This window comes from Neoarius graeffei, chromosome 13, assembly GCF_027579695.1.
Source record: "Neoarius graeffei isolate fNeoGra1 chromosome 13, fNeoGra1.pri, whole genome shotgun sequence".
NCBI classification, from domain to species: Eukaryota; Metazoa; Chordata; class Actinopteri; order Siluriformes; family Ariidae; genus Neoarius; species Neoarius graeffei.
Genome location: NC_083581.1, coordinates 33,899,308 through 33,925,771, shown reverse-complemented (window position 1 = coordinate 33,925,771; position 26,464 = coordinate 33,899,308). Strand labels below are relative to the sequence as shown.

General features: G+C 39.1%; 1 protein-coding gene across 1 annotated transcript in view; it reads right to left on the bottom strand.

Annotated features, from left to right (window-relative positions):
- Positions 1-26,464, bottom strand: part of vwa5b1 (von Willebrand factor A domain containing 5B1) — a 97,786-nt gene that overhangs the window by 46,097 nt on the left and 25,225 nt on the right. The window contains exons 8-9 of the mRNA XM_060936786.1: positions 15,309-15,419; positions 9,689-9,891 (exon numbers count right to left, since the gene is read on the bottom strand). Coding sequence (XP_060792769.1) covers positions 9,689-9,891; positions 15,309-15,419 — 314 coding nt within the window. The remainder of the gene's footprint in view (positions 1-9,688; positions 9,892-15,308; positions 15,420-26,464) is intronic.

Here is a 26,464-nt window from a genome sequence, read left to right as displayed (position 1 = left end):
CTATGATAAAACACTATTAGTATGATAAAACATCTCATTACTACGATAAAACATCTTGTTACTATGATAAAGCATCTCATTACTATGATAAAACACTATTAGTATGATAAAACATCTCATTACTACGATAAAACATCTTGTTACTATGATAAAGCATCTCATTACTATGATAAAACACTATTAGTATGATAAAACATCTCATTACTACGATAAAACATCTTGTTACTATGATAAAGCATCTCATTACTATGATAAAACACTATTAGTATGATAAAACATCTCATTACTACGATAAAACATCTTGTTACTATGATAAAGCATCTCATTACTATGATAAAACACTATTAGTATGATAAAACATCTCATTACTACGATGAAACCTCTCATTATTACGATAAAACATATTGTTAGTATGATAAAACATCTCATTACTGTCGTAAAAAATATTGTTATTATGATAAAGCATCTCATTACTACGATAAAACACTATTAGTATGATAAAGCATCTCGTTACTACAATAAAGCATCTCATTACTACGATAAAACATCTCGTTACTACCAGAGGCGATTCTAGAGTCTGTTGTGGCCCCAAGTAAAAATTTCCAGGGGGCCCTTCTGACCAGTGTTCATCACCAATATGTTATAAATAATCTGACACCAATGAAAAATGTATGAAACCAAAGTTTTTTAAATTCAAAATGTGAAAATACAATGGTAAAGAACAATAAAAACAATAAAAAACAAAATAAATAAGCCATTGGGCCCCGACTCTCGGGGGGCCCCTGGGCCAGGGGGCCCCAAGCAGTTGCCTGCCATGCCTGTTCACAAGCTGTGTGTCTGGTTACTACCATAAAACATCTTGTTACTACGATAAAACATCTTGTTATTATGATAAAACATCTCGTTACTACAATAAAACACTATTAGTATGATAAAGTATCTTGTTACTATGATAAAGCATCTCAATACTACAATAAAACCTCTCATTACTACGATAAAACATATTAGTAGTATGATAAAGTATCTCGTTAATACGATAAAACATATTATTAGGATGATAAAGCATCTCATTACCATGATAAAACATCTCATTACGACAATAAAGCATCTCGTTACTACGATAAAACACTATTAGTATGATAAAGCATCTCTTTACTATGATAAAGCATCTCAATACTACAATAAAACCTCTCATTACTACGATAAAACATATTAGTAGTATGATAAAGTATCTCGTTAATACGATAAAACATATTATTAGGATGATAAAGCATCTCATTACCATGATAAAACATCTCATTACGACAATAAAGCATCTCGTTACTACGATAAAACACTATTAGTATGATAAAGCATCTCTTTACTATGATAAAGCATCTCAATACTACAATAAAACCTCTCATTACTACGATAAAACATATTAGTAGTATGATAAAGTATCTCGTTAATACGATAAAACATATTATTATGATAAAGCATCTCATTACTACGATAAAACACTATTAGTAGGATAAAACATCTCATTACTATGATAAAACATCTTGTTACTATGATAAAGCATCTCATTACTATGATAAAACACTATTAGTATGATAAAACATCTCATTACTACGATGAAACCTCTCATTATTACGATAAAACATATTGTTAGTATGATAAAACATCTCATTACTGTGGTAAAACATCTTGTTATTATGATAAAGCATCTCATTACTACGATAAAACACTATTAGTATGATAAAGCATCTCGTTACTACAATAAAGCATCTCATTACTATGATAAAACATCTCGTTACTACCAGAGGCGATTCTAGAGTCTGTTGTGGCCCCAAGCAAAAATTTCCAGGGGGCCCTTCTGATCAGTGTTCATCACCAATATGTTATAAATAATCTGACACCAATGAAAAATGTATGAAACCAAAGTTTTTTAAATTCCAAATGTGAAAATACAATGGTAAAGAACAATAAAAACAATAAAAAACAAAATAAATAAGCCATTGGGCCCCGACTCTCGGGGGGCCCCTGGGCCAGGGGGCCCCAAGCAGTTGCCTGCCATGCCTGTTCACAAGCTGTGTGTCTGGTTACTACCATAAAACATCTTGTTACTACGATAAAACATCTTGTTATTATGATAAAACATCTCGTTACTACAATAAAACACTATTAGTATGATAAAGTATCTTGTTACTATGATAAAGCATCTCAATACTACAATAAAACCTCTCATTACTACGATAAAACATATTAGTAGTATGATAAAGTATCTCGTTAATACGATAAAACATATTATTAGGATGATAAAGCATCTCATTACCATGATAAAACATCTCATTACGACAATAAAGCATCTCGTTACTACGATAAAACACTATTAGTATGATAAAGCATCTCTTTACTATGATAAAGCATCTCAATACTACAATAAAACCTCTCATTACTACGATAAAACATATTAGTAGTATGATAAAGTATCTCGTTAATACGATAAAACATATTATTAGGATGATAAAGCATCTCATTACCATGATAAAACATCTCATTACGACAATAAAGCATCTCATTACTACGATAAAACACTATTAGTAGGATAAAACATCTCATTACTACGATAAAACATCTTGTTACTATTATAAAGCATCTCATTACTATGATAAAACACTATTAGTATGATAAAACATCTCATTACTACGATAAAACATCTTGTTACTATGATAAAGCATCTCATTACTATGATAAAACACTATTAGTATGATAAAACATCTCATTACTACGATAAAACATCTTGTTACTATGATAAAGCATCTCATTACTATGATAAAACACTATTAGTATGATAAAACATCTCATTACTACGATAAAACATCTTGTTACTATGATAAAGCATCTCATTACTATGATAAAACACTATTAGTATGATAAAACATCTCATTACTACGATAAAACATCTTGTTACTATGATAAAGCATCTCATTACTATGATAAAACACTATTAGTATGATAAAACATCTCATTACTACGATGAAACCTCTCATTATTACGATAAAACATATTGTTAGTATGATAAAACATCTCATTACTGTGGTAAAAAATATTGTTATTATGATAAAGCATCTCATTACTACGATAAAACACTATTAGTATGATAAAGCATCTCGTTACTACAATAAAGCATCTCATTACTACGATAAAACATCTCGTTACTACCAGAGGCGATTCTAGAGTCTGTTGTGGCCCCAAGTAAAAATTTCCAGGGGGCCCTTCTGACCAGTGTTCATCACCAATATGTTATAAATAATCTGACACCAATGAAAAATGTATGAAACCAAAGTTTTTTAAATTCAAAATGTGAAAATACAATGGTAAAGAACAATAAAAACAATAAAAAACAAAATAAATAAGCCATTGGGCCCCGACTCTCGGGGGGCCCCTGGGCCAGGGGGCCCCAAGCAGTTGCCTGCCATGCCTGTTCACAAGCTGTGTGTCTGGTTACTACCATAAAACATCTTGTTACTACGATAAAACATCTTGTTATTATGATAAAACATCTCGTTACTACAATAAAACACTATTAGTATGATAAAGTATCTTGTTACTATGATAAAGCATCTCAATACTACAATAAAACCTCTCATTACTACGATAAAACATATTAGTAGTATGATAAAGTATCTCGTTAATACGATAAAACATATTATTAGGATGATAAAGCATCTCATTACCATGATAAAACATCTCATTACGACAATAAAGCATCTCGTTACTACGATAAAACACTATTAGTATGATAAAGCATCTCTTTACTATGATAAAGCATCTCAATACTACAATAAAACCTCTCATTACTACGATAAAACATATTAGTAGTATGATAAAGTATCTCGTTAATACGATAAAACATATTATTAGGATGATAAAGCATCTCATTACCATGATAAAACATCTCATTACGACAATAAAGCATCTCGTTACTACGATAAAACACTATTAGTATGATAAAGCATCTCTTTACTATGATAAAGCATCTCAATACTACAATAAAACCTCTCATTACTACGATAAAACATATTAGTAGTATGATAAAGTATCTCGTTAATACGATAAAACATATTATTATGATAAAGCATCTCATTACTACGATAAAACACTATTAGTAGGATAAAACATCTCATTACTATGATAAAACATCTTGTTACTATGATAAAGCATCTCATTACTATGATAAAACACTATTAGTATGATAAAACATCTCATTACTACGATGAAACCTCTCATTATTACGATAAAACATATTGTTAGTATGATAAAACATCTCATTACTGTGGTAAAACATCTTGTTATTATGATAAAGCATCTCATTACTACGATAAAACACTATTAGTATGATAAAGCATCTCGTTACTACAATAAAGCATCTCATTACTATGATAAAACATCTCGTTACTACCAGAGGTGATTCTAGAGTCTGTTGTGGCCCCAAGCAAAAATTTCCAGGGGGCCCTTCTGATCAGTGTTCATCACCAATATGTTATAAATAATCTGACACCAATGAAAAATGTATGAAACCAAAGTTTTTTAAATTCCAAATGTGAAAATACAATGGTAAAGAACAATAAAAACAATAAAAAACAAAATAAATAAGCCCTTGGGCCCCGACTCTCGGGGGGCCCCTGAGCCAGGGGGCCCCAAGCAGTTGCCTGCCGTGCCTGTTCACAAGCTGTGTGTCTGGTTACTACCATAAAACATCTTGTTACTACGATAAAACATCTTGTTATTATGATAAAACATCTCGTTACTACAATAAAACACTATTAGTATGATAAAGTATCTTGTTACTATGATAAAGCATCTCAATACTACAATAAAACCTCTCATTACTACGATAAAACATATTAGTAGTATGATAAAGTATCTCGTTAATACGATAAAACATATTATTAGGATGATAAAGCATCTCATTACCATGATAAAACATCTCATTACGACAATAAAGCATCTCGTTACTATGATAAAACACTATTAGTATGATAAAGCATCTCTTTACTATGATAAAGCATCTCAATACTACAATAAAACCTCTCATTACTACGATAAAACATATTAGTAGTATGATAAAGTATCTCGTTACTACGATAAAACATATTATTATGATAAAGCATCTCATTACTACGATAAAACACTATTAGTAGGATAAAACATCTCATTACTATGATAAAACATCTTGTTACTATGATAAAGCATCTCATTACTATGATAAAACACTATTAGTATGATAAAACATCTCATTACTACGATGAAACCTCTCATTATTACGATAAAACATATTGTTAGTATGATAAAACATCTCATTACTGTGGTAAAAAATATTGTTATTATGATAAAGCATCTCATTACTACGATAAAACACTATTAGTATGATAAAGCATCTCGTTACTACAATAAAGCATCTCATTACTATGATAAAACATCTCGTTACTACCAGAGGCGATTCTAGAGTCTGTTGTGGCCCCAAGCAAAAATTTCCAGGGGGCCCTTCTGATCAGTGTTCATCACCAATATGTTATAAATAATCTGACACCAATGAAAAATGTATGAAACCAAAGTTTTTTAAATTCCAAATGTGAAAATACAATGGTAAAGAACAATAAAAACAATAAAAAACAAAATAAATAAGCCCTTGGGCCCCGACTCTCGGGGGGCCCCTGAGCCAGGGGGCCCCAAGCAGTTGCCTGCCATGCCTGTTCACAAGCTGTGTGTCTGGTTACTACCATAAAACATCTTGTTACTACGATAAAACATCTTGTTATTATGATAAAACATCTCGTTACTACAATAAAACACTATTAGTATGATAAAGTATCTTGTTACTATGATAAAGCATCTCAATACTACAATAAAACCTCTCATTACTACGATAAAACATATTAGTAGTATGATAAAGTATCTCGTTAATACGATAAAACATATTATTAGGATGATAAAGCATCTCATTACCACGATAAAACATCTCATTACGACAATAAAGCATCTCGTTACGACGATAAAACACTATTAGTATGATAAAGCATCTCTTTACTACGATAAAGCATCTCAATACTACAATAAAACCTCTCATTACTACGATAAAACATATTAGTAGTATGATAAAGTATCTCGTTAATACGATAAAACATATTATTAGGATGATAAAGCATCTCATTACCACGATAAAACATCTCATTACGACAATAAAGCATCTCGTTACTACGATAAAACACTATTAGTATGATAAAGCATCTCTTTACTACAATAAAGCATCTCAATACTACAATAAAACCTCTCGTTACTATGATAAAACATATTAGTAGTATGATAAAGTATCTCGTTACTACGATAAAACGTCTCGTTACTATGATAAAGCATCTCATTACTACGATAAAACATCTCATTACTATGATAAAGCAGCTCATTACAATAATAATTAAAAAAGAGAAACAGTTGTGTTAACATAATGTGTTTTACTTCCCATATTTACAGAACATAGATCAGGCTTCTCATCTCATCTCATTATCTCTAGCCGCTTTATCCTGTTCTACAAGATCGCAGGCAAGCTGGAGCCTATCCCAGCTGACTACGGGTGAAAGGTGGGGTACACCCTGGACAAGTCGCCAGGTCATCACAGGGCTGACACATAGACACAGACAACCATTCACGCTCACATTCACACCTACGCTCAATTTAGAGTCACCAGTTAACCTAACCTGCATGTCTTTGGACTGTGGGGGAAACCGGAGCACCCGGAGGAAACCCACGCGGACACGGGGAGAACATGCAAACTCCACACAGAAAGGCCCTCGCCGGCCACGGGGCTCGAACCCGGACCTTCTTGCTGTGAGGCGACAGCGCTAACCACTACACCACCGTGCCGCCCTAGATCAGGCTTCACATTTGTTTTCATGGTTAATATTGAGGCTTTGACGTATTTCGGGGCGCTCATGAATATGAGATGAAGGAAAACACGAGATTAAAAACACGGCTTGACCTTTAGCTTTGTCAGTGGCATCTCCACGATTGATCAGAGTTGCAGTGGGAGATTCATGACTCTTTGGTAATTATGCAGCATTTGCTCGGTAACTGATGCGAAGCGAGGACTATTCCATATGCCTTGAAGGCCTGAGCAGACTGCATGTGCCTAATGAAATCACAGCATGGGGTTGGTTCTTTTCAAGACAAAGTTTCAGAGTCGTCAGTCACTCTTAGTGCAGGTGTTTGGTTTTTTTTTTCCTGTCTCATGCTAGAATAATGCATAAGGGTTCAATTCATCTGATCTGTTGAATTAAACAAATGTTAATGTGAATTTGCATAAACATCACACCACAATTTGTGTGCGACTTATGCTGTAAATCTCAGATAGATGTCTGTGCAAATATAACCACATGTGAACACCAGCAACATCCTGTTTAGTTCAGTCTGAAGGTGGATTATAGACGCATGCTGTTTTGCACGCACAGCAGCCAGGTTGATTTGATTACACACTTGCATTACGTTCACTTGTATTTCAAGTCTTTTTTTTCTCCATCAAGAAAGAACAGCAGGCCCTTTCATCACTAAGCTCTGTTTCTTTGCATTCAAAAGAACTAAGGCTAATGCACTGATAACTATCATACCACAGCATTGTTGAATTCTCAATTCTGATTGGTCAGAAGATGCTCATTAATTTTCTATCAGCAGCTTTGGCTGTTTCATATTAACGTGATTGTTCTAATACTGGGCGGCACGGTGGTGTAGTGGTTAGCGCTGTCGCCTCACAGCGAGAAGGTCCTGGGCTCGAGCCCCGTGGCCGGTGAGGGCCTTTCTGTGTGGAGTTTGCATGTTCTCCCCGTGTCCGCGTGGGTTTCCTCCGGGTGCTCCGGTTTCCCCCACAGTCCAAAGACATGCAGGTTAGGTTAACTGGTGACTCTAAATTGACCGTAGGTGTGAATGTGAGTGTGAATGGTTGTCTATGTGTCAGTCCTGTGATGACCTGGCGACTTGTCCAGGGTGTACCCCGCCTTTCGCCCGTAGTCAGCTGGGATAGGCTCCAGCTTGCCTGCGACCCTGTCGAAGGATAAAGCGGCTACAGATAATGAGATGAGATGAGCTTTGGCCGTTTCATATTAACGTGATTGTTCTAATACTGGGCGGCACGGTGGTGTAGTGGTTAGCGCTGTCGCCTCACAGCGAGAAGGTTCTGGGTTCGAGCCCCGTGGCCGGCGAGGGCCTTTCTGTGTGGAGTTTGCATGTTCTCCCCGTGTCCGCATGGGTTTCCTCCGGGTGCTCCGGCTTCCCCCACAGTCCAAAGACATGCAGGTTAGGTTAACTGGTGACTCTAAATTGACCGTAGGTGTGAATGTGAGTGTGAATGGTTGTCTGTGTCTATGTGTCAGCCCTGTGATGACCTGGCGACTTGTCCAGGGTGTACCCCGCCTTTCGCCCGTAGTCAGCTGGGATAGGCTCCAGCTTGCCTGCGACCCTGTAGAACAGGATAAAGCGGCTCGAGATAATGAGATGAGATGAGATGTTCTAATACCTTACTGTTTCTATCGTTACAACAAACAGCATATGTTTGGTGGATGCTCCACTATAATCTAAACCTAATAATCAACGTGTTATATGACGTGCGCAGGGGGATATGGGAATGGAGTCCGTCCGTCCTTCCGTCTGTCCATTTCAATCTGGACAAGTTTTCTCAGAAACTACATAAGCTACACCAATGAAACTTTGCATGTTCATATTACTATTCATGATCTAAGTTGAGTTCGTAACTCATTTACGAGAAATTATTATTTTCAGAGTTATGGCCCTTGATTTATGTTATTGGACTTTGTACAAGTGGACTCAATCTGGACAAGTTTTCTCAGAAACTACATAAGCTACATCAATGAAACTTTGCATGCTCATACTACTGAAAAAAGCCGGGTAGCGTTTTATGAAGGTGTCCTAGCACTTACGACATCATAAGTCAACATTAAAGCAATGGGCTTATAAGGGCATAAGTGTTAAGAGGTCTTCATAAAATGCTCATGACGGGGGATAGTGATGACCATGCCTTCTTGTTTTTTGAACATGTACTTGTTGCTAAGGTGAGGTTTTCTATGAAGAGGACATTGAAGGAAAGAGTCTCCCATGTCAGAGTTTTGTAACAGTCAGAAGTAAAGCTAAGACAGAACTAAAACAAGCGGTAATGTAAACTTGTTCCACAGCCATTCCACAAGATTTAAATGTAACTATCCATCCATCCATCCATCCATAACCGTGCAGGGTCGCAGGCAAGCTGGAGCCTATCCCAGCTGACTATGGGCGAGAGGCGGGGTACACTCTGGACAAGTCACCAGGTCATCTGACACATAGACACAGATAACCATTCCCACTCACATTCACACCTACGGTCAATTTAGAGTCACCAGTTAACCTAACCTGCATGTCTTTGGACTGTGGGGGAAACCGGAGCACCCGGAGGAAACCCACACGGACACGGGGAGAACATGCAAACTCCACACAGAAAGGCCCCCGTCAGCCACTGGGCTCGAACCCAGAACCTCCTTGCTGTGAGGTGACATTGCGAACCACTACACCATTGTGCCACCCCTAAATGTAACTATTAATGGATAAAAGTGCGTGTTCTTCTTTAATCAATAATAATGGTGTTGTAGTACGATCAATATTACCGTACCTGATGAATCGGGCATGACTGCGGACCAGCTCGATGACCTTGCCCGTGTTACTGACGGCTCCATCGGTGAGGATAAAGAGCAGGCGAGGATGACTGCACTGCACCGGCTGCCTCAGGATCCAGTTCAGCGGGGCCAGGATGTTGGTACCACCCATGTCAGCCTGGATCTTCTTTATATATTTGCACGCTGTGCCTAAGCTTTCCTGTGATGCAGTAATGCATTTTGTCAGCGTAAAACAAGGGTCAAATCCATCAGTTCAGTAGAATACATAAGTTCATTAAGCTCATTAATTTAAAAAAATGCTCAGGAATACCAGCACTTAATAAGAATGAGTTGATGTTAAGTTGATTTGAATGAACTGGAATCTAATTGACCTTAAGCCTGGATGGAAATTCAGATAATAGTCCTCTCTGTGGATTGATTAAAAAAAAAAACACCCCTGTTAATTAAATATGACTCAACAAGCCATGTTTTGCCAAACCACCATCAACAGCATGTCAGTGTCAGTGGATTGTTCTAATATCTTATGTATGTATACGTTTACACTAACCGGCCACTTTATTAGGAACACCCATCCACCTGCTGTCTGTTTTATGCTGTTCTCTAATCCAGCGTTTCTCAACCTTTTTTCAGTCACGGCACCCTTCAGAAGTATGCAAATTCTCAAGGCACCCCCATATAAAATATACGCAGTCACGCTGACCATACGCTGACCCCGGCAGTGACGTTGTGACATGGGAAAGGGGGCCGTGAGACAAATTTTCATGATGCATGAGGCGGCGATGATCTGCATTAGTGTAACTATTGTTTTTTGGAATTTTAATTCATTTTATTTATTTCAATGTTAGAATACACTACTGTTCAAAAGTTTGGGGTCACCCAGACAATTTTGTGTTTTCCTAGCCTGGCAAGCCAGACTAAATGTGAATATTTAGTCTGGCCTCGATCCGTAGACATTTCCGACGGGTGTAGGAGGAACAACCCGCTGTCTTTCAAACTGTCTCTGTGCGTATAGGCCAACGCTCTGACCAATCAGCGCAACAATGACTGTGACGTAGTCAGAGCGACAGAAAGCAGTGGGGGAGACCTTGAAATAAATAATTTTTCAAAATGCGTATTAATTAATAAACAGGTTCTAGATATTAAGAAGTTTGGGGATAATGACCACAAGTTTGGAGTCTGTACCACATACTTAACATACACTCTTATTTTTTTCAAGTGTTTTTCAAGGGTTTGCTTAAACTGTTTTTGAGAGTTTTTATTTAGTGGTGTTTGGTGAAATAATTTCCCTTAAATTTAAAATAACAGGAAAATAAGAAACAATCAAAAAGTAATGTTTCAAAGCTGTTTATTAATTCTTCGTACTGCACAAACTAGCCCCATCCTTTTGGCTACGAGTGAAGCCAGCTGGTAGATCAGACTTTTGCCATAGCCGGTCGGCAAAACAGCGAAAACGTCCTTCTTGAAAAGGAATGAGCGGAGAGCCTCTTCCTGCTCATGTTTCAACGAAAACTCCAAGTCTAATTCTTCTAAAGCTGATTCCAAAGCGGAGTCAAACGCGCGCTGTTCACTAGCCGTAGCCATCTTTCCTGCTGTGCTTTCTCCAGCGTCGCGCAGCTTTGTCATCACTCTTGCAAAAGCCCGCCCAAAGAATCCAAACAAAAACCTTGCGTTGTGATTGGCGGGCACGATTTGATGCCCGGGGTGTTTTTGTTTATATGGTGCGAGGCTAGACCCATTCGCTAGGCAAAAATATTTTTGGCCGCTAGGCGGGTGGGTCTAGTTTACTAGGCTAGTGTTTTCCATGAAAAGTCACACTTTTATTTACCACCATAAGTTGTAAAATGAATAGAAAATATAGTCAAGACATTTTTCTGGCCATTTTGAGCATTTAATCGACCCCACAAATGTGATGCTCCAGAAACTCAATCTGCTCAAAGGAAGGTCAGTTTTATAGCTTCTCTAAAGAACTCAACTGTTTTCAGCTGTGCTAACATGATTGTACAAGGGTTTTCTAATCATCCATTAGCCTTCTGAGGCAATGAGCAAACACATTGTACCATTAGAACACTGGAGTGAGAGTTGCTGGAAATGGACCTCTATACACCTATGGAGATATTGCACCAAAAACCAGACATTTGCAGCTAGAATAGTCATTTACCACATGAGCAATGTATAGAGTGGATTTCTGATTAGTTTAAAGTGATCTTCATTGAAAAGAACAGTGCTTTTCTTTCAAAAATAAGGACATTTCAAAGTGACCCCAAACTTTTGAACGGTAGTGTATATAATTTTTTGACGGCACCCCTAACAAAGCCAGACGGCACCCTGGTTGAGAAAGGCTGCTCTAATCAGCCGATCCCTTGATCGCAGCACAGTGCATACAATCATGCAGATACAAATAAAGAGCTTCAGTTAATGTTCACATCAAACATCAGAATGGGAAAAATTGTGATCTCAAAGTGTGACTTTCTTTCACTGTGGCATGGGTGTTGGTTTGAGCCAGATGGACCGGTTTGAGTATTTCAGAAACTGCTGATCTCCTGGTGTTTTCACACATACAGTCTCTAGAGTTTACACAGAATGGTGCGAAAAACAAAAAAACATTGAGTGAGCAACAGTTCTGCGGGTGGAAACAAACGCCTTGTTGATTGGAGAGGTCAGAGGAAAATGGCCCGTGCCAAGTTTCCCAAAAGCATCGTAGCACAAAGATCATCATTAAATGGTCAAGCAGGCAGCACAATGAACACTCTCTCTCTCCTAGTTAAGATGCTCTTAGTATTAAGAGGCTTTTGGGAAACCCACCCCAGATTGGTTCAAGCTGCCAGGAAGGATATAGCAACTCTTTACAACCGTGGTGAGCAGAAAAGCATCTTAGCATGCAACAGCAGAAGACCATATTGGGTTCCACTCCTGCAGCCAAGAACAGGAATCTTAGAATAAACAAGAAGTTCCTATTAAAGTGGCCGGTGAGTGTATATGCATGTTTTTTATAGTAACAGCTCATTCACAAGGACTTCTCCAGCAAACATGGCATATACCGTAACCTCAGCCTACCAGTAAATTAATTTATTATTGTATTAATAATTCTATAATTAATTATATAATATGGTGAAGCTTTCTGTAAACAGAGCTATATTTAATATCTCCAGTGTCAGTGCTTTGTAGCAGTCGGTAAGTTTTCCACCATGGGAAAGTCTTCAGGAGAGAGAACTTTACACTTTAAAGTGCATATTCTGGACCAATTTTTTTTTTTTAATGAAAGTATGTCCCTTTACACACTCATCCAGAAGGGTAATTTTGCACAAGGCCATCTGTTTACAGCAGAAAAAAATAAAATAACAAAACGCGTCTGGAAAAATCCCAAGGGAGTCTGGAGCCAGATTCGTGACGTCACCTGCGGAAGCGCCAGCAGGCTGCGAGAGCTTTGCGCGGTTTCAGTGCACAGCCTGTGTACACCAAGCGCTCCCATTTCTCTCTCGTTGTCCGGTCTTTTGGGAAACGATGAATACTAATCCCATCAAGATTGGTGTTGCTACACCCTCCTATGATACATCTGTTAACCATTTTAATAATTACGCGATAACGTTGAAGAAATTTGCAGAAAACCACTAGGTCGCTTTCTCATAAACAAACCAGCACTGACATAGGATTCAGAGGGAGGCGTCCCGCACGCGACGTCACGAAAATCAATGTTTGCCGGGAAATCCAAATGCCAAGTTTTTTCAGAGGCGGACCAATTCGCCTCAAATGGCTTGATTTCAAGTGAATTTTTCTGGTATTGCGCAAGGTAAAAAAAATTGCAGAGAATGCAGAATGTGACAGATATTTGACCAGAGTTTAATATAAAATAGGAGAATTACATTGATCTTGCTCCTGAATTTATCCGTGATTTGCACTTTAAGGTTAGACATGAAGTTTGAGGAGCAAAGAAAGCCCATGTTCATTAACAGCTTTCAGTCATTCATTCACTGATTCATCCTTAGTAACGGCCTGTTCAAGGTGGTGTTGGTTGAAATTAGATTACTAATTTGTTTCTATAAATTGTAGTTGGCAGATATTTCAAAATCAGTACCGTGCACACCTCTTATTGTGCCAAATTGTGAACTTGAACGATGTAGCTGAGGTTGAGGAACTGTCAGAGCCAGACTTCAGACACCATGATGACAGTGATGTCGTTTCTACCTCAGGGGTTTTTTTTTGCCAGTGTTTTCTAGTATTGCTGGGTGGCATACAGGTAGAGCTCATTTATAAAGCCTTCAGGTTTAAATCCAAATGCATACAGAGATAAGGATATTTGGAGCACTAAACAGATACAGATATGGACACTGATTGTGGCATCATGTTACACTGTTAATCCTAATGCATATTCACTAGTGTGATTCTTTTAACAAATTAGTGGTTTAGAAATGGATTTTTGAAACACTTCAGAAATTTAACCAAGTAACATCCATCCATTATCTGTAACCGCTTATCCTGTGCAGAGTCGTGAGCAAGCTGGAGCCTATCCCAGCTGGCTACAGGCGAAAGGCGGGGTACATCCTGAACAAGTCGCCAGGTCATCACAGGACTGACACATAGAGACAAACAACCATTCACACTCACATTCACACCTACGGTCAATTTAGAGTCACCAGTTAACCTAACCTGCATGTCTTTGGACTGTGGGGGAAACCGGAGCACCCGGAGGAAACCCACGCAGACACGGGCAGAACATGCAAACTCCACACAGAAAGGCCCCCATCAGCCACTAGGCTTGAACCCAGAACCTTTTTGCTGTGAGGTGACAGTGCTAACCACTACACCACTGTGCCACCCGCAAGTAACATTAGGTCTTTAAAACGATGTTGCTTTCAGAAGTTGTATAATTGCTGCATCAGCTAGACAGAAATGCTTCAGCCATAAATGTCATCATTGTTAATAATGAATGAAAATAAGCACCAAGCAGAAAATTACAACAACCCTTCTCACTAAACATTCGTTATTAACGGTATTAGCATTTTTAGGGTGAAAAATTCCTCCACCCAAAATACACTCACCAGCTACATTAATAGGAACTTGTTGATTCTAAGATTCCTGTTCTTGGCTGCAGGAGTGGAACCCAATGTGGTCTTCTGCTGTTGCATGCTGACATGCTTTTCTGCTCACCACAGTTGTAAAGAGTTGCTATGAGTTGTTATATCTTTCCTGGTATCTCAAACCAACCTGGCCATTTTCCTCTGACCTCTTTTATCAACGAGGTGTTTGCTTCCAACCACAGAACTGTCGCTCACTCAGTGTTTTTTTGTTTTTCGCACCATTATGTGTAAACTCTAGAGACTGTTGTGTGTGAAAACCCCAGGAGATCAGCAGGTTCTGAAATACTCAAACCAGTCCATCTGGGTAGCACCAACACCCATGCCACAGTGAAAGTCAAAAACAGGGATCACAATTTTTCCCATTCTGATGTTTGAAGTGAACGTTAACTGAAGCTCTTGATTTGTATCTGTATGATTTGATGCATCGTGCTGCTGTCAAGGGATCGGCTGATTAGAGAACTACATAAAACAGACAGCAGGTGGATGGGTTAGAAGCATTTAATCAGATTGTTTGTGTTGTATCTTGTGATCAGTGCTGTACCTCATCATAGCTCTGACTGGTGGCAAACAGCGGTTTAAACGTTGAACCAAAGCTGATAATATTGAACAGGCAGGCGGGAAAAAGGCTTTTCAGAATCACCACCATGGCATCCTGGCAATACATACACCAGGAGTGAGGGATTGCAGAGAGAGAGAGAGAGAAAGAGAAAGAGAAATAAAGGCTGAATGAGTTATGTATGAAATGAAAAGGATAGAGGAAGAACCGAGAAAAGGTCAAAGCTGCCACTCAAGAGCTATTCTTTATATCTCAATGCACTGTTATATATAAACAGAAACTCTCTAGATGTCACCATATTGTAGTACAGTAACGATCGATTATATTGATGGTGTGGTGTGCACAAGTGCATGAAGTAATACAGACAAAAAATTGAAAGCACCAACAAGCCAAGTTGCCATCAAACATCCATCCAAACATTCAACGCTTTCTGTTTGTGTAATAATGAAATGCTTCAATGACAAAATGAAACTGTGTCAAAAGCAGTGTCATAATTTAAAAAGACTGGTGTTGTTTCACAAACATGATATTTATGTCACTTTAAGTCCAACTTTAAGCTGATTTCTGTACATGCAGTGAAATCTGTAAATGCTCAATACAGAATGCATTTAAAGTTAAAGACAAAGCCAAAAAATGTAGCATAAAATTTACACAATTTTCCATTTACGTCAGATATAGTTGATCAGACAAGCCTATCGATAAACAAGGCACTTCTAATTTCTTGTGAAAAGATCCAAAGTGGAGGTCACATAAACACAGCAATCTCAAAATTAAACAATTTATCAAAAAATAGAATTGTTGAAAATACAGTTGGCATAATACGATCCAGGCTTGTAGTACTCGAGTCTAGGATTCGGACTCGAGTCCAACTCATGCCCTAATTTTAAGCAGTCGTGACTCAACTTGGACTTGAGCACTGATGACTCAGACTTGGACTTGGACTCGTGCATTAACTGCATTCAGACTCGTAAATTGGAGATGAGGACTCTGATTTTTTCTTTATTTTTTTGTAACATGCCATAATAATTTGGCATAAGATATTTATATCTACATTAATTTTTGTACTAATTTCGTGCAAGAGTGTCACACCTGCGTGCCTTGGCGTGTGCATCAGATAGACTCTCAGGTGCGCGCTCTGGACAGCACACGCCAAGAGGACTTTCATGCGTGTGCTGTAAACAACTCGTACCTGCACAGGATTAAGGTGCAATCAGCATGCCTTTATAAAAACTGTGAAAACACACTTACTTTGCGAAGTATTGAGTTGCGTTGCTGACACATTACCAAGCCTTATTTCCTTGTTTGGTTTCCTGATCCCTGGTTTCTCGTCTTTGAGTCTGCCGAGTCTACGATAGCCTGTTTGTGCCTCGCTCGACCTATTGCCTGTTTCACTGTTTTACCATTTTGCCTGCTGTTCTGGATTGTTTACCGTCTTCACTTGTATTAATAAAAACACACTTTCTGCACTTACATCCGTCTCCCAACCATTTCTGACAGAATACTTCACACTCCCTGACAAAGAGAAGCACATTCACCTGTTCATATGTCATGTTCAGGAACAAACTAATGTGAATGGCGCTGAAACAGCCACCGTCAAATGGTGTGGTTGGAGTGTTGGATTCGGACTCGACTCGGATCAATAGTAGACTTGACTCGAACACGACTCAATTTTTTTTAATGACTTGGACTTGACTTGCACTTGAACACTGGGGACTCAAGACTGAACTCGGACTCGAGGTTTAGTGACTCGACTACAACACTGATACGATCATCAGTGCAACTGGATCAAAAAAGAAAGCCACTTCAATTATATAATAATAAATAAAATGACACAAAAGTGGTGACATGACACACTCTCAGCCAATCAGAATTGAGGAATTGTCACCAGGCATGTAATGATATATATCGCAATGATATCATCAGACTGCGTAATCTTACTTTTATCTAGCCATAATTGCATTGTTTAGACAGCAGAGGGCGCAATAATATCTCATCTCATCTCATTATCTCTAGCCACTTTATCCTGTTCTACAGGGTCGCAGGCAAGCTGGAGCCTATCCCAGCTGACTACGGGCGAAAGGCGGGGTACACCCTGGACAAGTCGCCAGGTCATCACAGGGCCGACACATAGACACAGACAACCATTCACACTCACATTCACACCTACGGTCAATTTAGAGTCACCAGTTAACCTAACCTGCATGTCTTTGGACTGTGGGGGAAACCGGAGCACCCGGAGGAAACCCACGCGGACACGGGGAGAACATGCAAACTCCGCACAGAAAGGCCCTCGCCGGCCTCGGGGCTCGAACCTGGACCTTCTTGCTGTGAGGCGACAGCGCTAACCACTACACCACTGTGCCGCCAGCGCAATAATATACAACAGCAATAAAGAATAACATACAGAGCCGGCCCGTGGCATAGGCAATATAGGCAAATGCTAAGGGCGCTGCGTCCATCCAGGGGCGCAGAAACGGGGGGGGAGAAAAATTATGACTTCCACTATTCTGAAAACGAGTCAGCATTATAATGTCTTAGCCTAATTTAATTGTACAGCAAAGCATGTAGTCAGGGTGCGATTTGTCAAAAAAAGCGGGGTGGGGTGGGGTGGGGTGGGGTGGGGTGGGGTGTGGTGGTGGTTGTTAATCATGAAACAATAAGCACTCAACAGTGGTTCGCCCTGTCTATAGTGTGTCTTCGGGCGCGGAAGTGCGCATCTGCAGCTATTCTCTGTTTTGGCCAATTGCCTAGAGCGCAAAGTGTGCCCAGGGGCGCCAAGGGCGACCAAAACCCCACCAAAAAGGAGGGATGGAGTTATTGAATGTTACCAAGTGCATCAGTGGTGTACAGTGTTTTCAACCACTGTGCTGCCGAACTCTAGTACCGCGGAACACTAGTGTGCCGTGAGAGATCACCAAGTGTACCGTGGAAAATTATAGAATGACTGTATATTGTAAATATTGGCAACAGCGTTTTAGTTTCAGTCAACATTTTCTATTGGTGATGTGCCTTGAGATTTTTTCATTGAAAAAAGTGCGCCCTGGCTCAAAAAGGTTGAAAAACAAGTGTAGCCTACACAGTAGTGGTCGGTGATTTCCTTATGCCTACTAAAAATGCACAGTGATAGGTTATAAGGGGGGGCGGGGGGAGCGGTGTTCATCGGGGAATGAGAATGGCTATCCACTGCAAAAAGTAGCCCAGACTACAAGTGCTTAAATGAAGAAATCCAAACTCTTGGGTGCGCAAGGGCGCAAACGAAGGCTACAGGAAGAAACAAATAGAGCCAAGTATAGAGGTAAGTCTGATCTAATCTCTCATATCAACCATTTTAGTGGCAAATTAATATTTTAGATGCCTGAATCAATGTCTGCCTAGCTAACTAGATGCAAACAGCAATAGACTTCAATAACAAAGTACCCATAATAGCACTTTTGTTTGAAAATATGGCCCATTGATGTCCTAACAGGGTGCTTAAGTTTGCACAATTTAGAATTGTAGAATGTTTTATTCATTTAATTTGTTAATTCTTCAGAGATGACTTAACTTTTAATAGCAAAAAAGAAACTAAAAATAATTTCTTGTTTATTGTCCATGCACTACACTTTGAACAAGGTGCGGAAGAGTTTTTGCCCATTATATGGAGATATGTATTGAATTTGTGTGGTCATTTTACTTTGTGACACTTTATGTTAATAATGATAACAATAATAACAATAATGAAAAAGATAAAAATGGCTTCTTGTTTATTGTCCATGCACCGTACATTGTTTAATAGTAATAGAATAGAGTGATTAGATTAAAGTGTTATTTAGATGTTATTAGAGGGGTTTTTTTCTTGGGGGGGGGGCGCCAAAACTCAATCTCGCCTAGGGCAGCCAAAGACCTAGAGCCGGCCCTGATAACATACAACAGCAGGAATACATGTGACTTCACCCTAGGTGGAAGTAACACAGCTCTAATGCTATGAAAACACACACACACACACACACACACACACACACACACACACACACACACACACAAAATGTGAAAGAGCTGTTGTGTGATTGACTGTACAAACAGATTTAACAAGAATTCTGAGTTGTCTTTTTACAGATTGCTGAAAGATAAAGAAAAGAGAAACAAATGGAGGTAGTAGAAATGTTCATAAAAGTTTATTAAGAACAGGCTTATTTGTTAAAAAGAGGGTTTTTGAATTAGGAATATTTAAGTTGATAAAGGATAGGAAAATAAATAGTGCATTTTTTTCTTTATTTAACATTTTTCGAAAAAAAAAAAAAAAAGATCATGGGAAAATCAAACCGTGAACCCAGCATTGTGAATCAAATCATGAACTGGGTGAATCATTACATGCCTAACTGTCACATAGCTATACAGGTGTATATGTTGGACAACATGGAAGGAGTAATCTGACCTTAAAGTCACACATTTGGAGAGTATGTTCCATAAATTCACAATAAAAAAAAGAAGTTGATCAACGAAGATGTTCAGCATTGGATTTTACTTCTTTAGTTTTGCACTCTAACAAAAATGCTAATTGATTTAACAAGCTTAAAGTGCTGATGACACGTTTTTGACATCTTTGGCGATGTTTTATAACATAAAAAGTAATTCCCGATGATCCATATATTAATTCACGAAGGCGCCTATTTTACAAGCTATGATAAAAAACGCGGCTATTTGGGCAAATTTGACGGAGCTGCAGCACCCAGGAGACGAATGAGGAGGAGGAGCTATATGACGTCAGCGAAAGAACCTTCCTCCTCACCAGTTTGTTGTTGATGTGGCAGGTGTTCAGTTTATCATTATTAGTATTTTTATTAGACATTATATATATATATATATATATATATATATATATATATATATATATATATATATATATATATATATATATATATATATATATATTATGCCTTCGCTTTGTGTTGCCGGCTTTTGCTCCAAAACCCACAAGGATGGGGTAAGTTTATTCAAGTTTCCCAGAGATCCCGAGCTGCATGCGAAGTGGGTGAAGCAAGTCAGGCGCACTCGTGACAAGTGGGAGCCCTCACCAACATCCATCCTGTGCTCTGAACACTTCGATTTGGATTGTTTTGACACCCTTCCCAGCTTAAAGGAATCTCTTGGGTGTTCAGTTCAGCACAAACGTGTGCTGCTACCATCAGCAGTGCCTACAGTATTCCGGAGGGGGTCTACTAGTAGCTACGCCGGATCTAGCAGTCGCCTGGGACAAGGCGACTCCTCCAAAGACAGTCCTCCTGTCAGAACATGTGTTGAGAAACGACATAAGATAAAGGTACGTAGAGCTATAGAGTGCTCCGACATGATGCTAAAAATAGTAACCATGCAGTCTGTGCGGCCATCTTGGAAGTGACTCGCTCCAGAGCGCTCATAGAGTACACATCATAGAGTACACATTCATGATAATCATAAATGTAATCATAAAGTCGGCATGATATCAGTCATGTATTTGCTTGTGAAAGCTTGCGGCTTTCATGTAACTGCCACCTAGCAACGAGAGGCAAAGGGTGAAGAGGGTAGGCTATCATAGATTCTATTCGGAAGAGATCAACACATGATTGCTTAAAAATTAGGTATTTTAACAATTTGCATTTGTTTTGTGATTATCGTGACACTTGTGTGTTATATAGAACTGTATGTCTTATCAGCACATCGAGGATCTTCCACCGGAGGCTTTAGCAAGTACTCGTAGCAACACTACACTTTACCCTTTGCCATGCGTTGTTAGGGAACGGTAGCAAGTACCCCGATGACCGACTTCAAGAATATGTAGAAAAAATTTAGAAATTATACTTTCCAAAAGTCATTTGAGCTTAGTGTATTGCATTTCCATTTATATTGTAGGTTCTTGCTGATGTTTTTGCGGAGTATGACGCAGCTGCTGAATCAGAAGCTGCAGAGTTTGTATGTACTAGTTGTGAACATTCACATTATTATCAATCTCATTTATTTAAAATCAGATAAAATCATGCCATCATGATCACTGCTTAAAGTACCAGTATTTGGTTGTTGAAGAGCTAGCACTAGAGAGTTCACCGGCGTTTTCATGCGCCATTTCCATTGAGTAGAACAGCCAGTGAACCGCAGCGTGTTCTTCCGCTGACGTCACAACATGGCCGCGAGCCACGGACCCAGTTTTCTTGCGCTGTGCAATTAAAAGTTGGATATTCGCGTAACAACAGCTTCTTTTCACGTAATTATAACAGAAATCTAACATGTTTGCCATGTTGTATAGTTTATTTAAGAAATTGCATAGAGTCATGTTCGTGTCATCAGCACTTTAAATGCCAGAATTTAATTTTTAAATAAGTGATTTTGCAAATTATCCTGAATACTGAATACACAAATTTAAAAGTAGATGGCCTTTCGATTTCATAAAATTGGTGAAATTTAGTTCCCTCTGAAATTTGGTCATTGTGATACATGTTTATTTCTGAAATATATAATAATAATAATAATAATAATAATAATAATAATAATAAAAACAGGTCATTCTGTAGCTGGGAAGTTATTTAATTTGAGGGGATTCCCAAGCAAATAATGTGCATGAAATCGCTAGCTTTATGCAATCAAGCAGACAGAGGAAGTCCGTATGCGCATGCGCACGCTCTACCTTCGTCGTCTTCACCTTTTGGGTTTTACGGCAGCTGGCATCCACGGTGTTGCATTACTGCCATCTACAGGTTTACCTTGACGGTGCACTGACAGTTCCATCATTCTGTCGCTAAACGAACAGCTGATCACACCGAGGTGCTCGCTGTCCACCGGTATTTATTAGTTTGGTCCTGTGTTTCCTTTCCTTCACAACATAATGTCTTTTCTTCTCGCTTTCCGTTACTGTAGTCGGTCTTTCATGTTTCATTTGCCCACTCGCATCCTTCATTTTTCTCTTGTGTTTCAAATTTGTATCCCACAATGCCTTACGCAAATAGGGAAAGCCCACCACGTGATGCATGACATAGTATCTTGAATTGGGTCATGGTGAAGCAGGAAAAAAAATAGCAGAGAATTTAGGGCCATGTAGCCCTAAATACATTTTTTTTTTTTTAAACCTAATAAAATTGGAAGGCTGTAATTCGAATTCAGTAGCTTTCGGTCCACTAAACAAAAATAATTGGGTGTCAGGGGAAATTATTTTTATGACCTAAACTTGAAAAATCTGAAAGTCTTCAAGTTTACATTTAAAAAGGGAATTAAATCATCATCTGCATCACTTCCATGTTTGACTATAAATCATCCTGGCTCCTAAATCGCATCAGTAAGTCTTTATTACATTACTGAAGACCTGAATGATGGATGAAGAACTTCTGCTTGAAGCAGATATTTATGGAAGGACTTTGTGGTCAGAAAATCTTCCATATTTGTGAGCTAATTCTTCGCTGCGTTAATACTGGACACCAAACACATACTGGTTGATCAACTGGGTGTGAATGTGTAGCTTTAAAGTCGGATTTCTCCATACATGATGTCCAAGTGTGAGAAGAGAAACGCTATGAGACAATTCTTTAATCCTGTTTGGCCGAGAGTGGATTATGTGATGGCTTTTTTGTTTCAGTGGATTGCATTTTTTGGATCCAGTCACAGTAGAGTGACCCGATCCTATAAGGGTCGCTCTTGTGGTGGCAGAACAAGACCATCCTCAATCAAACACAGAATGAGTCATCGCTGCATCGTGCGTCACACACCCCAGCCTCATCTGCTCCTGCGTATGGTTAGCATTTGCTTCCTTCACCAAACACTCAGACATAATCACTCATGCAGCTCGAGCTGTGCACTGACCAACACCATCCAGTACTTCACATTCATACAGCCCTTATACACTGGGCTACTCTTATAGCTTCAGCATAGCCAAGCAGAATGCTAATGACCTGCAGACTTTAATGAAGCGATATGCTCGTTATCTTTTCAGGCCCACAATGGGATTGATAGACTAATAGCGGCTCAAGGCTATATCACTTTGGGAGAAAAAAATAATGTTTGTCATAGACTCAGTAAATCAGTAAATGCAAAGTAGTCACTGTGTATTAAAGGAATACTTCAGTGTTTTTCAGCCTAAGCTCCATCCGCTCCATCTGTAGAGTATGTGTGTGATTAAGACACAAGAATTTCAACAAATTTCTCTGTCATAACATAACATAGCAAAAAAAAACAAACTGTCCACTCAAAATTCATTGACGAATGTCTAAGGGCGGTTGCTGAATTGTGTAGAATATGCAACTACATATAATGTGGATTAAAAAATTCAGACTGTTTAATAAAAAAAATAAGGATGAGAAAATTCTTATATTATTTCTTCTTATGTACAGTAGTTTTATTCAACTTTCAAACACGAAAGGAAAAATAGTAAAAAGTGACTCAAGCTATTTACACTTACGCAATAGTTCTATGGAGCCACACAAGTACAGTGGTGCTTGAAAGTTTGTGGACCCTTTAGAATTTTCTATATTTCTGCATAAATATGACCTAAAACATCATCAGATTTTCACACAAGTCCTAAAAGTAGATAAAGAGAACCCAGTTAAACAAATGAGACAAAATTATTATACTTGGTCATTTATTTAATGAGGAAAATGATCCAATGTTACATATCTGTGAGTGGCAAAAGTATGTGAACCTCTAGGATTAGCAGTTAATTTAAAGATGAAATTAGAGTCAGATGTTTTCAATCAATGGGATGACAATCAGGTGTGAGTGGGCACCCTGTTTTATTTAAAGAACAGGGATCTATCAAAATCTGATCTTCACAACATATTTTTGTGGAAGTGTATCATGGCACGAACAAAGGAGATTTCTGAGGACCTCAGAAAAAGCGTTGCTGATGCTCATCAGGCTGGAAAAGGTTCCAAAACCATCTCTAAAGAGTTTGGACTCCACCAATCCACAGTCAGACAGATTGTGTACAAATGGAGGAAATTCAAGACCATTGAATGAGTGTTCGACCAACAAAGATCACTCCAAGAGCAAGGCGTGTAATAGTTGGCAAGGTCACAAAGGACCCCAGGGTAACTTCTAAGCAACTGAAGGCCTCACTCACAGTGGCTAATGTTAATGTTCATGAGTCCACCATCAGGAGAACACTGAACAACAATGGTGTGCATGGCAGGGTTGCAAGAAGAAAGCCACTGCTCTCCAAAAAGAACATTGCTGCTTGTCTGCAGTTTGCTAAAGATCACAAAGACAAGCCAGAAGGCTATTGGAAAAATGTTTTGTGGACAGATGAGACCAAAATAGAACTTTTTGGTTGAAATGAGAAGCGTTATGTTTGGAGAAAGGAAAACACTGCATTCCAACATAAGAACCCTATCCCATCTGTGAAACATGGTGGTGGTAGTATCATGGTTTGGGCCAGTTTTGCTGCATCTGGACCGGGACAGCTTGCCATCATTGATGGAACAATGAATTCTGAATTATACCAGTGAATTCTAAAGGAAAATGTCAGGACATCTGTCCATGAACTGAATCTCAAGAGAAGGTGGGTCATGCAGCAAGACAACGACCCTAAGCACACAAGTCATTCTACCAAAGAATGGTTAAAGAAGAATAAAGTGAATGTTTTGGAATGGCCAAGTCAAAGTCCTGACCTTAATCCAATTGAAATGTTGTGGAAGGACCTGAAGCGAGCAGTTCATTTGAGGAAACCCACCAACATCCCAGAGTTGAAGCTGTTCTGTATGGAGGAACGGGCTAAAATTCCTCCAAGCCAGTGTGCAGGACTGATCAACAGTTACCACAAACGTTTAGTTGCATTTATTGCTGCACAAGGGGGTCACACCAGATACTGGAAGCAAAGGTTCACATACTTTTGCCACTCACAGATATGTAATATTGGATCATTTTCCTCAATAAATAAATGACCAAGTATTTGTTTAACTGGGTTCTCTTTATCTACTTTTAGGACTTGTGTGAAAATCTGATGATGTTTTAGGTCATATTTATGCAGAAATATCTCATCTCATCTCATCATCTCTAGCCGCTTTATCCTTCTACAGGGTCGCAGGCAAGCTGGAGCCTATCCCAGCTGACTACGGGCGAAAGGCGGGGTACACCCTGGACAAGTCGCCAGGTCATCACAGAGCTGACACATAGACACAGACAACCATTCACACTCACACCTACGGTCAATTTAGAGTCACCAGTTAACCTAACCTGCATGTCTTTGGACTGTGGGGGAAACCGGAGCACCCGGAGGAAACCCACGCAGACACGGGGAGAACATGCAAACTCCACACAGAAAGGCCCTCACCGGCCCCGGGGCTCGAACCCAGGACCTTCTTGCTGTGAGGCGACAGCGCTAACCACTACACCACCGTGCCGCCATGCAGAAATATAGAAAATTCTAAAGGGTTCACAAACTTTCAAGCACCACTGTATTTGTAGAACAATAACAACAAATTAACTGAAGAATTTCTGAAAGTGCTTAACCTAAATATCCTGAAATGGTTTTGTGTATAAATGTCCTGAAAACTGCCCTTTGATTTTACTAACACAAATGAGTTTTGAGTAAACAGGTTTTCTGTTCTTTCCTCAGGCCCTACACACATTTAAGCCTCGGTCACAACCGGCCGTACGTGCTCCTATGGCAGGTCTACGTGCAAAAAAAGCAAGAAACGCATGGAGGGCGCGCGTGAAACGCACGGAGGGAGCGCGTGTGATGTGCTGATTTTCGAGCCATAGACTGGCCACAGAGGTTCTTTGTCATGTCAAACAAACTCTACGGGCACTTACGTTTTTTTCAGGTTGCAAGACAAACTTACGGCCAACGTGCGTCTTTCTCCACGAACAAAAAAAACGCAGCGATTTGGGAAGCGCCAAAAATCGCACGGCCAAAAAATCGTACGTCCGGTTGTGACCTAGGCTATTCAGACATTTCTGAAAACATCTTTTTTTCTCTCTCTCTCTCTGCATTTTTGGGCTCCCATCGACTCAAAACTTGCATTTGAGGTCACAGAAAATTAGTGTTGTAGTGAAGATCACCTAAACCGAGACCAAGTCATGACCAAGACCAGAGTGTACTGAGACTGAGACAAGACCAAGACTTTGATGGGTTGAGATCAAGTCAAGGCTAAGGCCAAGGCAAGGCGAGACTGAGTCAAGACCAGGACCAGACCAGTGTGTGT